The sequence below is a fragment of the Dicentrarchus labrax genome, unplaced genomic scaffold (assembly GCF_905237075.1).
Source record: "Dicentrarchus labrax unplaced genomic scaffold, dlabrax2021, whole genome shotgun sequence".
NCBI lineage: Eukaryota > Metazoa > Chordata > Actinopteri > Moronidae > Dicentrarchus > Dicentrarchus labrax.
This window is the reverse complement of record NW_026136701.1, coordinates 26,076,708-26,090,599: the sequence shown is the minus strand read 5'-3', so window position 1 is coordinate 26,090,599 and position 13,892 is coordinate 26,076,708. Positions and strand designations below refer to the sequence as shown.

The window sequence follows — 13,892 nt, the reverse complement described above, 5'->3', positions numbered from 1 at the left end:
ATGAGAACTGCTCTGTATAGATTCTCGCCCCCAACATCACACAGATTTTCTTTCAAAAAGTCATTTAACAAAAAGCTGATTAATCCTACAGAGATGTTATTTTGCTGTCACTGTTTTGAAACCTTTTTGGTTGTTTTATTTTATATTTTTAGTGTTTTATTCTCATTCTCCACTATAGGCTACTATTGTTTATTGTTTCATATGTTGAATCATTTCACTTTTTAAGTTTAGAATAACGAATAAAGCTTAATCAAATAAAGTTTTAAAGGATTAATTAGGGCTTCCCATAGTATTATGTATAGGGACATAAACTGCAGTAAAATGTAGGCCCCAGTAACAGATTCGTATCTGTGCTGTTGGTCACGTTCACGTCTTTCTCTGGTTCACTTGTCTTAATTCACTCTGTCACTAAAAGCAACACCTCAGATTATGACAAAGTCAGTGCTCACTGGCTCACTCTTTCCTGCTTTGGCACATTACATTTAAAAATAAAAGGTAATAACACAAAGAAAACATTTCCAAAAAGACTCTGGATCCATTTTCACAATTTAAAACAGTATGATCTAGACGCCTAAAATCCATTTAAAAATGAATGAAGACAATCCTGAGGAACTGTAAGAAAATAAGTAGAAGACAAATTACAATCCAACGCTAGTACTGCAAATACAAAATACATAACATGTCAAAAACTTTAATATATTAGCTAATTAAGCCAACAACCATCTAAAGGTTTTCCCAGGATACATCTCTACTGGACACATACATGAAACTGATCATCTATAACATGAACACATTTAACATCCAGTCTACTTTAATCTACTGAGGTCTGGATACAGCATCATGTCACTGAGCTATTCTACCGACACAAAACCACAGCTTGATCTGGATCAGAAACTTCCCCCACATGTTCAGACTCACAACTGAAGACACAGTGAAAAACAGAAACACTCGTACATTGTAATGAATCCCAGCCTTGTATATGAATGGGTTATATTATCAGGTGTGTTTTTATGAATCGGTTTCGGCCGATTCGCCCAACTGCTGGGTTGCTGTATTGTTAAACGTTCTTCTTTGTGTGAGCACTAAAAAACTCAAATCTGTTTAATTTAAGAAGCACAAATCTCAAAACCAAGTAAACCAGATTAAAGGGCTAATTCTCACCTAATTTTACTAAGGTAATTTGCGTTTGTTGGCAACACACCATAAATTGTTGGGCTATTGGATTGCGTCATACACGTATTTCTGTATTTCTGGTCACTCGGTGTATGTTCAGATATAAATATATCTGTTTATACAATAACAGACTTTTTGTTTTCCTGGCATTAACATGCATCTCACAACCACACTGTGACACGATCTGATGGAGCTGGATTACAAATTAAACTTCAGGCTGCATGAACATCAACTTCATTAAGTTCTACATCTGAAAATATATTTCAGTCTGAGGACTCAGATTTGCAGGAAAATAAAAGTTATATTATCATCAACACTTCCATTTGATGTTTTTCTTACTTTACTCTTTAATCTTTGTCCTGCAAGAGAACTCTCTTGGTTAAAATAAAGCTCAGATAAAACAACAAATAAAATTAGTTTATCTAAATATACACATTATTTGGATTATATTTACATTTTCTTGCAAATCAAGTGTATCTGACCATATCTATTATCAGTTTATTGTATTGTTACACTGTGACTACCCAGGATGCTTGTTAATGCCAGCTGTGTGGGGGTAAGTCTGCAGAAACTGCTCTATAGATACATATTCACTTTAAATCTGACCACACTGTCATACTGTACCGAGCCACAGATTTGGAGGAGTCGTGATTTCACTTTCAAAGTACACATCACTTCTTTTGGTCTCTTGAATCATTCCTATCCAGAAGGAAGGTTGTTTGTTTTCCAGGCAGAAGCAATAAAACACAGGTTGGAGGAATTAAATACAAACTGATTTAAATAAACAGAAAATTGTGGTTAATTTATTTTCTACTCTCTCCTCCAAGATTCGCCACCTTATTGTGACGAAGGTTTTGTGCATCCCTGTGACTCTAGGAGCTTCGTTTTCGGGGCAATAGCTTCTGGTTGGGTCCCGAGGAAAACTGGTCCCAAGTGGGCCAAAGGCCAGACTGATAGGCCTAAGAATGATTCACAGATCTTACAGGGAGGAGGGCCCCTTCCTGAAGCCAGACCTGAGAAGGGAGCTTTCCAGTAAGTGTCTGGTGGCCAGGTTTTAATCCAAATCTGGTCAGGCACAAGACAACTGCTGTGCATGGAGCCGCCACCGAGTGGGCCCACTACCCGCTGGGATAGGTACTGGGGTCAGAGGCATTGTCACCTGGGTGGTAGGCAAAGGGACGACCCTCTCATTCCTTCAAGAGGATGTTCTGACTGTTGTTTGTACCTGGAGGTTGGAGTATCTGGCCCTCTTAGAGTGGGGAGTGGATATTACCTAGGGGACTCTATGGTTGTACTGAATGTGTGATCATGGTGTTCCCGCAAGAGAGAGGCTTCTCTGAGTAAATAAAGCTTAAAAAGATCTGAGGCTGTGTATCTTGGATGAGGGGAAGAGCTGATCACCACCTGGTAGATCAGTTGGTTGGGCAGGCTGTCGGACAGACCTGTTCAATCCAAACATGTAGTGAGGATGAACTGGGAACAGTTCTGAGTGGGCCATGTTCAAAGCCTCCATTGTGAAGGCGGCTGCTTGGAGTTGTGGTCTATCGGACTTTGTTGGCCCAGAGGTCTCCTGAAGCAGAAGACAGGTACTGGGAGAACAGAAGGGCAGCAGCCTTAGAGAGCTTGGAGTAGAGCAGCTGCTTGTTCGCATTAAAAGGAGCCAGCTGAGGTGGTTCAAGCATCTTATCAGGAGCCTCCTGGGTGCCTTCCTTTGGCAGTTTTCCAGGCCTACTCTGGGACCCCCGGGGTGGATCCAGAACACACTGGAGAGATTATATCATCTGGCCTGGCAATGCCTCCTTCCAAAAGGAGCCGGGAAACATTGCTGTGCAGAGGGATTGGAGGACTACCTTGCTTGCTCTGCTGAACCACCCTCAAAAAAGCAGTAGAAGATTGATAGATTGATGGATGGATGGATAGATATTTCTATTCTTCTTGTCTCAAAAGTTTCAAACTTCATGCCTATTTAATTATCAGGTAATTAGCACATACAAACACTTCAAAGAAACCACAGAACAGCAGACTGAGAATGATGAGATCAAAACACATCAGCACCTTTTTATAACACCTAGATTCTCTGTTGTTACTTTCTACGTTTGTTTTCCTGTCAGAAATAAAACTTTGTGATGACTGTACATTGCTATTTGGGACCAAAGTCAACAAGTTAACCTCAAGTATAAGTAAGTATAAGTTGATTAATTGATTACTCGGTTGACAGGATTAATTCACCAACCATGTCAGTAATTGATAAGAGCCTAAGTTAATGTCTTCCAACTACTTGTTTTATCTGTCCAACAGAAAAAAGTAATCTAAACCTTTGAGGGACCAGAAGAAGGTTTGACATTTTTGCTTGATAAATGACCTAAATGATCAATTAATGATCAGAATTGTTCATTTTCAGAGGACAAATCTATCACGTCCTGAGTAACCAGTCCAACAGTGGGAACCAGTATGGTCCTGTAACTCACCCACTGAGCCTTTGGCAGCGATGGCCACCGTCTCCAGGAGGACCTGGACGATGCCGGCTCTGACCCGCGGTGTGTTCTTGTTGTGAGTGTCCAGGTGGTTTAGAACCTGCTGGATGACGTGGTGGGAGTGCTGAGCCTGGACAGAGAGATGAAGAGGATTTAAGACAATAGAGCTGAAATGTGATGTCCTGCTTTTTCAGCCCAGATGAGAAAGTAAATGATCTCTAAACCAAGAAGGAACCCGAACTCCTGCTATAAGAGCAACTCTACTTATTTTATATGAACAGATTGGTCAGTGAACAGTGATTCTAAAATCTTAAAACGATTATTTTCTGGTCCTAAAGGAATAGTTTGACATTTTGGGAAATACATACATTGCTTTCTTGCAGAACGAATTAAACAAATATAACTTTTCTCCTGTTTCCAGTCTTCATGCTAAGCTAACTACAAAACGCTTGCTGTCCATACTAACAAAAGTTTAAACATTTATATTTGTGTAGGCGACCTAAGCTGCTTAGAACTAGAGGCCAACCCAGTTATATATCCACTAAACTTTCTTTAGTTTGTCAAAACATGTAGCCACACCAGGCTAGTAAAGGAGACCTGTGTATATTTGGGACCTTGCTTTTTTCTTTAACTGTACAAGAACCTTCAAGTATTTTACAAAATCTTTATATAGGAAGAGTTTTTCACTTTGAACTTGATCTACCGGTGACAGTTTACATGGTCTGCAATTTTGACAGACTAATAAAAAAGTCAGGTCACTTTGTCAGCACAGTTGACGAAAACCAGTGACGTCTAATTGGTGTCAGGATTGTTATACAGAACTTGGGTTTTAAAATTAGACTTACTGGGAGCTGCCTTTGCAGTGCATCCTGGTCTATTTCCTGCTCCTGTGAGTGTAAATCTCTTTTTGTGTTTCCTGTTCTTTGATGAATTTTCCCCTTTGCAACTGTTTGCAAAATGCCAACTTTAGAAACCATTTTCCTGGAGCTGCTGGAGCTCAGCTAGACCTCGAAATGTAAAGCTCACCATCAGCAGCGGATTTGGGATGAATTTGTCTTTTAAAAATTGTCCAAAACTCAGTTGTTTCCTCCTGACAGCAGAATCTTCAAACGTGTCTCTGCAGGACTAACTATGGGTGCCTTTGTTTTTCGTCTCTAAGATCAAACAGACGACGACCGTCGCCGTCTCTAGACAAACTAACACCCACCGCCCGGACAGATCAGAGAGACAAAACTCTGCCAACTCCTGCTTCGCACTCACACAGTGCAAACACGTACACATAAAAAAACAAACCCACAAGACAGGTGCACACAGTGGCATCAACACACAGGATTCCCAACACCATTGATTGTGTTTTATCTGTGGCAGCACCTCAGAGTCACCTGGGAACTCCTGGACAAGAAACCAATTAAACAAACACACAGTGGGGGGGGGGCAGTCTGAAGGTAAACATGCAGTTCAGTCAGCAGCACAATGTATGAAATGTATTTGTCCTCTGATGGAGACAAGAAGATTATTAATTATCTGGTAAAGAATTGAGATTTTTTGTATTATGTGAGCTTTAATCAAACAGGAATGTTTAAACCTAGATATATTTCTTAATGACATGAACTATTCATGACAACAATCTAATATAAGTTGGAAAAACATTAATTATGGTTTATTTAGAGAGGGTGTGTGGGTGCTGTAATAAGATAGTGAGGTTTTTCTTTCAATTCTTTCTTTATTTTATCTTCTCTGATTTAAACAGCACCCACCAGCCCTTTTCCTCTGTAGTTCTTGCCTCACCTTTTTTCACTTAACATCTGGTTGTATATTGCTTCACTATTGCCTTTTACAAGCTGGCTCTGAAGATAAATGGGGGCTCATCCGGGTTCTGACCCTGGACCTCTAACATCTGTTCTGATCTGATCTTGATCAAAATTTGGCATTTGAGTTAAGGAGTAAAGTTTGTAAAATTTACTTTTCAGTGATATTTACAACATTGGATGCATGAAACATTCCCTGTGAGAGAACTTGAAATGACTAAGGGCTGTGTTTGGGGTTAAAATTACCCACTCCTTAGACTGACACCAGACTAGATGAAAGAGATGAAGCAGAATTCAGAGCAAATGAACCCCCCCTGCCCCCGAGAACGACTTGAGCAGCAGTAACAATGAAGTCGAGGAGGACAAATAAAACAAGAGTGAATCTGAGAAACTGAGTGATCAGCTGTGTTCTCCATCTGCCTGTGGAGGCTTCAATGACAGCTCGTCAAGATGATTGACAGGTGCCGGGGCGAGATCCAAAAGGAAGAGGAGGGCGGGGCTAACAGTAGAGCGATCTGATGTATAAAAAGTTACCTTTAAAGTCATTCTGATGTACTTTTAAAACTTAAGACAGAGTAGAAACTGAAAAAAGTGCACATATTTTCTGATCCGCTGTTGGTGTCCTGTACCTGGATGGAGTACATGATGATTCTGAAGCAGGAAACTGCAAACTCATTGGGGTCCCACAGGTTGTGATTGTCCAGGTGACTGAAGACAGAAGAGAAATAAAGATAAGTTAATATTCTCACCTAATCAACGGCAGCATTAAGATTCTTCTATGCTCTTTGTCTGTCCGACCAGAGTGTTTTCACTCTCTCTTTGCAGCCGTTTTGAGTCTCTTTCTTTGGCGCTAAGCCATGGACGCTCCATTTACCCATTTGTTGCACATTTAGCCATTTGTTGCACAGTCACAAATAGCATAGCAAGTTCGTTAAAATAGAAAGCTCCAAATCACCAAAAATGACCACTTAATTCGAAATGGCTGACTTCCTGTTGGGTTTGGGGTATGGGTCCAAGAGGCTTTTTTGTTCATCTAATCATGATACACGTGTGTACCCATTTTCATGCATATCGGTAAACCTTTTTTTCATGCCCATGTGCGAGACCCATGTAATCTGTAACTTTTCACCGTCGCTGAGTTTTGTGCCGCGTTTCTTTTTTCTTTTTTTAGCACATTGCAGCAGCCAAAAATACGATTCTTTTTGCAGAAAAATCATACTTCCTCACATTTCAACAGTGATTTGCAGTGGTCGTTGCTCTGGCCTCTAAATAATCATGAGTCCCAAATGTTTAACTGAATAAAGAGCTGCCTGCAGACTCCGAGATAAAGATAGACAGATATAATTAGATAATGCAGAGGAGGATCAGATGTACAAAAAGCAGAAAAATGCAGGAGAACCTGAGACATCCCACCACTGATCCCTGTGCATCTAAACCTGAACTCTGAGCTGAAGCCACAGAGGTGAGATATACACAAGGTCAAAGGTTTTATAAAACATCATGTGGGTGTCGAGGAAGACGCGCAGACGAGAGCGAGTGGCAGATGGAGGACGACAGATTTACTCATCTCTGTGGGAGCCGACCTGCAGCTTCAAGGTAAACTCATCTATTACATACATCTGCTATTTATGACTCAACACACACAGAGAGGCAGGAGGTTGACTTATTCACCCACCTGCTTACAGCAAACATCAACAACATCACTGACTTCAAAGTCTAAACAATATATAGAGAACATCGAGTTTTATCCCCAAACAGCCAGTGAAGCTCATTTCTCACATTTAGAGCGTCTATTAACATAAATATATTAAATCATCAAAAACATCTAATAAAGCTAACAAAGAGCCTACAGCCATGCTAGCGGTTCTGGGAAGCTGCTGACATATTTAATGTCTTTATCATAGTTTAAGATGTTAGCAAGGTAACATTTGCATATTATAACTAAACACAAAGTACAGCTGAGGGTGATGGGAAGATCATTCGTTCTGGATATATTTGACAAGCAACACGTTGTGTTCAGTATTTGTTTTTTAAGACGGGGAGGTGTCCCAGAGCGGCGAGGCTGAAGAGACTCAACACAGCAGATATTTATGATCCTGATTTATAACAAAAGCATCAGTAGGGATTCATTACTTAAATTATTTTATTGTACTTATACCTACCAGTCGTTTTGAGTCTCTTAGTGGTCGTTTGTGTATATTTGTGGTTGTTTTGAGCCTCTTTGCAGTCATTTTGAGTTAATTTTATATCCTTTTTAATGTAGGCTTGTACTTGTACTCTTCTAAAGCTGCTTGTGTTCAAACATTTAACATTTGAGAAACATTTAGTTAAATATAACCAATTGTTCATAAAGGTAAGCAGAGGACAGAGAGGAAAGCATGCTGTTAGTCGGCAGACTAAAGATAGTTTGATCATTATTAGCTGGACACATTTTAGAGTCTCAGTATCAGGTTAAATCTAATGTAAGGTTTGATACTAATCAGTGGATTCATATAGTGTGGTATAGTATTTGCCTGTGGTATTTGTTATTATCACCTCCATGAAGCATTTAACTGCAGGACCCTTCAGCAAGGTACTGACCCAAAACTAGTTTTGCAGCAGCACTACTGATAAATGTGAAATGATAGCGAGCCCTCACACAGCCATAAACCGTTTCAGGATAATCCAGTTTACTGTGACAGCAGCCATTTTAAACAGTCTATCAGGATTGATACAAACGAAAAACAAGCGTTAGTGAAAGAAAAGAGGGAGGAAACATTTGTGGAGAGAGAAGAGGAGGAACAAGGAGGAAGAAATGAAGGAGCATGAGGACGGCGATAAAGAGGATTGGAAGCTGGTTGTATGAGAACTGTTCACCAACATGACGTCAATCCAAACCCCCAAAACCCTCCCCCCCCCCCCCCGTTAACCCCAATCCCTGCTATTTATAGTCTGAAGACGCTCCCCCTTCACCCTCCTCCTCATCCTCCTTCTCCTCGTCCCTGCAGGAGCTCTGCAGGAGGAGAACTGGTTTCCTCCACAGACAGACAGACAGATGAGAAGCACAGCAGCTGTTTAATAGAGAGAGAAATTAAAGACTGGACTGCAGTGATGAATGTATTCAGTCCTATTGTGTTGCTTTCATACCTTCAACTGCATAAAGCCTCTGCAGACATTTATATATTTACTGTTTATATCTGAAAATCCTTAAAGTCAAGTGTGGAGTTAAACTCTTTTTTTTTTTTTACTGGTTTTGGGTTCAGTGTTTTTTGGTCTTGTTAGCATTAGTGGCTCTACTGCTCGTTCTTGAGTTATTAAAACTGTTTCTTTACCCCATTTTGGTATTAGCCAAAGCCTTTGCTAGCTAGCTATAAAGTATGCCTTCAAAAACCCGCAAGTACATCTTCCCTGGAAACAAGAGATTGCAGAGTCAAGTCACTTTATTTGAATTTCCGAAGGATGATGCTCTGAAGAAATTACAGTTGCCACAAAAAACACAAAGGGTCCCATCTAGAGTCAGAAACATGGTGGTTTAACATGGCGGACTTCGCCAGAAGAGGACCCGCTCCCTCTGTAGATAAAAACGTCTCTAACAAAAACACAACTATTCCTATATTCAGGTGAATATACACTAATAAAAAACATACCTATGAATATTATATTACATTTCTGACAATAGATCCTCCTAAATGTTACACACTGGACCTTTAAAGACAATTATACCGGTTTAAAATGGAGCTGATAAATAAAAAGATAACATCTCTGCTTCTGATGCATAGATTATTTTTTAAGTAATTTTCATTCATATGACAATCGTTGCTGTGTTCCCTGATCTCAGTTATTAACTTGATGAGTATCCTGGTATTATTTCTGATAGGAAAGATGGACAAAACTACAAATCAGATTTTGGTTTTGATACAGGTTTGTCCTGTTCAGTCACAAGCTGACTGCCCACTAACTGCTGTATTCACTGTAAAACTGAGAATAAAACATGAAATCCCCTCCATCAGGTTTACTAAGCCTCTGTCGTACACTGCCTGGCCTGTAGGGGGCGCAGGATGCCAGTGAGTTGGAGCTGGAGGGGACACACAGGGAAGATGTTGTCAAACACATACACTCACTGACAGGAACAGACTGTGTGTGTGAGGACGACACACTGCAGTCTTTAACGCCGTTACTGGAGGCTGAAGGCAGGTGTGTGTGTGTGTGTGTGTGTGTGTGTGTGTGCTGGGTGTCAACAGGGAGGACAGGATGGGTGAAAACAAAGGATTGTGGGATTGTTTCAGACATTAATACAGAATACAGCTTGACTGACATACGCAGGGCTGCAAACAATAACAATCCAGTTTTTGAGTCTCTTTGTAGTCGCATGGTACTGTCCAGTCCAGCAGACAGCAGAAATTTCCACATTTCATAACAACAAGCAACCAGGCAGTTTTATAACAATAAAATCAGTATAGAAATCTACATATTTAGAGAAACTGACAAAAGCTATAATCTAAATAGTTCATACTGATGTTGCCTGTTCACAGATCGGAGTCCAGTGGAAGTTGCAGCTATGTAGAGTGTTCATTCTTTGCCATAGAGCTGATTAGATCTGACCCTAACGACTGATTTAATTCCAACCAGTAACCAGTATCAGGTTCAATTTCTCACGTTTATAACAAACCCAATTTCATTCAAATATGTTCAGAATTTAGCGAGTCTGAACCTCTCAGGATTGTTTAACTATTAGATCTGACCTCCGCAATAAGGCGACCTTGCAGATGTATAGCAGGTTTTGACACATTTTATACCGTCAAAAAAGAACTTTGTTGCTGGCGTAACCTGTTGGTTGAGAGTCGAAGAAAAATTAAGAGAAGATGCGGAACTTTAAACAAACTAAGTGAAAAAGCTCTGAGGCAAAAAGGATATCAATGTGACAAATTGGAGGGAAAGCAAGAGGAGAGAAAAATGATTAAACGCAGCTCAGTTCTTGAAGAGGCCCTACAGATGTCAAGCAGTGACAGTAATATTATGTAATTAATTGTTAATGGCAGCATTAAGAGGCTTGCTCCCTGATTGAATTTGCAAGCGGCTACAGCTCGGGCTGACTCGAAAAGCAACAGTAAAATCCCTGTCGATGTCAACTGTGTCTCAAAGAAATGTTGAGATTTTCAGTGTTTTCTTACAATCAGTGGTTAAATTCCCATCAATCAGTGTCCTTGGTTTCCCGGGAAGGCTCTCTCTAGAGAATTAATTAACGACAGCAATCACAGACAACAGGACTGCAAGTTTAAATTACCATCAATTAAAACAGAAACACCATGAAATAATTCAATTTGAGAGAGAAACGACTGCTGCGTTGGTCTGACAACAAGGCTGAACAAAGGGAAACGTATGTCACACTGCTTCAGTTTCTATGTGCAACTGTTCGTACAGTGTCACATAAATTTGTGGAAAAAAACATCTGGTAAAAGTTGCACAAACAGCAGACAGCTCTGTCTCTGACGTATGTTTTTTTTTAATCTCTCGTCAATAGAGGTATTTGAGCTCATAATAAAGCTGGACATAAAGAGCGACAGACAAACCTGTGACTATAGAAAATCCTTTTACATGTTTGTTTCCTCTCTCTGTGCTTTTCTACCAGTGTTGTGACAGACATTCCGTAAACTGTCAGGCCATTGTGGCTCAGACCTTCAGGCGCCTTACTATTGATCGCTTGTAATGTTTAAGTGATTCTAGTGTTGCACTCAGTATAAGAACTGTTTACTGGCTGTCAGCCAAGACCCTGAAATGTACAATGACATTTAGAAAAGCATTAAATCATTGGTTTACCGGCCACTTCGCAGGAAGACAAACATATTACGTCATTTCAACATCTGGGTGTTAATTGCTGCGATTTCCCCTCCTGATGATGAACAGTGAGTTATCACCAATTAAAGATGGCTGTTACTTCAAACTTGTTATAGTCTTATTTTTATTTTCTCACTGGAGAACTGATGTGATTATACAGCTTGTTATACAGTAAATAATCAAGTTTTTGTCATCAACGGCAGCGCTGTAAAAACCTGATGAGTTAGTTCAAATCAAACTTTGAGGAAACCAACTGCCTTAAACGATTTAAGTTTGCAAAATATTTGATTTGAGTGCAAGTAAATCAAGTATTTATTGTTAAGGGTAAATTAAGTCAATTGCTAATTCCATTCAGTTAACTGAAGTTAAAACTAGTGAGTATATTACACTCCTTCACCAAAATTTAAAATGTGTCAGACTAACTTAACTGCATCTTCTTTATATAAATGTTTCCACTTAAGTTGAATTTACTCAGTTTTCTTCCACTAAAGCAAATTGGCTTCGGGTCATAAAACGGACATAAAGGACTCTCAGTATTAATTCAGCAGTGATAGAGTTGGTACAAATAGTAATGCAGAAGAAGAGTGATGTGCAATGTGTGTGTGTTCAGGACTGTGTACCAACATTAAATCTTTAAAGCGTTACCAGGAAAAGGCCCCTGGGAGCCTGTGATGTTCACTCCAATAATGACTCCTCAGCTCAAATGGCCCCCAGTGACAACACCATCCTCTGACCTTTCACACTCAACTACTGTCACTTCTATTACTGCTGCTACTAATAGTACTACCTAGGAGGGCAAGGATGATTACATATCTTTTTTTTGTTGCTAAAAATATATAAATAATTACTGCATTTCCACGTTTATATATTAGCTCAACAAGCATTACTGCAGTTAGCAGCTATGGACATTAGGGGGAGCACCTTTTCTTAATATGGACTCGTACAGATTGTACGACACATCAGGGTTCATATCCATCAGTCATCTTAGTGCAGGAGATAAGTTATACTCAAAGTGCTAAAATATAGACTATAACTAAAGTTACTGTAGTAAAAGTAAAAAAAAAAATTTGTTAACTTGTTATCCTAGCTACAGTTATCATGTTAACATGCAATCTGGCGTTTTTTAAGCGCAAAACATTTAGTTTTTTAGCATGCCCAAAGTTGTACATATTAATTAAATTTAGTATAATGTTTAGCATCTTTGTTGACACGCTAACACAGAACATGAAATATTTTAGTCATCAACATAAAAAAAGAGCTCAGCTGTCAATCATAACATGACTTAAACTATTTGCACTATTTGATTTTTGACGTAGATGAGGATTGCCAAAGAACATGATATCTTAACAAAATGTCCACCTTCTTATACATGTTGAGAATTTTCACTCAAGACCAAACTGCATACTAACTAACAGAGTGACATCACCCTCCCCAGGGCCACACCGCAAGCAGAGCTAAAAATATTAAATACGACTAAACCCACTAATTTAAATATCTGCACGGGCATTTCCTCCTGAAGCTGCTGAGGATAAAAAGCAAGTGAAGCCTGGACTCAGAGCAGCTCAGCAGAGCAGAAACAGACTGTGACAGAGAGAAATCTCAGCGGGGCTCGGCCGTTCACTCGGTAATTGTCCAATTTATGCGAACCGTGCTGAGTGGCGGAGCGGCAACGGAGATTTTGAAATCCCAGGAGGGAAAGACGGTCACCGGGTGGCGACGGTGTGCCGCATTCGCATGGCGGCCGCCTGTGTGATAAGAGAGCTCATTTAATTTCCTCTGTGTGCTGAGAGGCTGCATATCTGTGTGTATCTGTGTGTGTGAGAAAATGAATATAAGTGCAAGAAGAAGTGTGTCGCTGTATACATGTGCTGCCGGTCTGTCTGGAGGTGTGTCTGTGTTGTTGGGTTTTATTTGCTGTCGTCCTGTCACCTCTCCTGCTGTCTGTGTCATGACTCCTACATACAATAAAGGAGGTTATGAGTCTGAAAGCTGCAGAGTGAGAAGAAGGAGGCAGATCTTTATGTACATTGCATTAAGGCTGGGTTCACTAGCATGTTTACAGCTACAGCTTTCTTTCCTTTTATTTTCTCTATTTAGGTGAAAACTAAATAAAGCTTGAAAATAATTCTTTAGTGTGAATACTGTCACTGCAGGAAATGAAAACACAAGGGTATAAGCAGACAGACAGGTATAGTACACATATGCACAAAACATCTGAATCTGACGATTATTTAGCTACAAAGAGACAAAACGTAAAGTGAAGAGCTTATGGAGAGAGAAACATGTTCTCACTTCCAACCCATCAAACACTGATCTTGGTTTGATTTAAGAAAGAAACATTTTACTTACATTATCTAAGTAAATTTAGTTAAAATTTTTTAAAATTGTGACGCATGTTGTGATGTTTTTACGCTTTTTTCTTGCAAAATTGCAAAAACAGTTGCAAAGGCAACTTGTTCCAGTTAGAATAAAATTGCTCGTTTGGTGGTGTATAGCTCAACATTTGGGTGGAGGACTGAAACTTGCAGGTAAAACTACAATGATTGATCAAATTCAAGGAAAGAAAAGATAAAAAATGAGTCAGATAACCCATAACTCCGTTTCTCTGGTAACACCTGAAGGC

At 39.7% G+C, this 13,892-nt stretch overlaps 1 protein-coding gene across 5 annotated transcripts in view; it reads right to left on the bottom strand.

The window, feature by feature from the left end:
- The window catches only part of efr3a (EFR3 homolog A (S. cerevisiae)), a 116,977-nt gene that overhangs the window by 26,920 nt on the left and 76,165 nt on the right, over nt 1-13,892 (bottom strand). For all 5 annotated transcript variants that reach the window (XM_051413251.1, XM_051413260.1, XM_051413244.1 and 2 more), the window contains 2 exons: nt 6,085-6,163; nt 3,642-3,777 (listed from right to left, as the gene is read on the bottom strand). In XM_051413251.1, the coding sequence (XP_051269211.1) occupies nt 3,642-3,777; nt 6,085-6,163 (215 nt within the window). The remainder of the gene's footprint in view (nt 1-3,641; nt 3,778-6,084; nt 6,164-13,892) is intronic.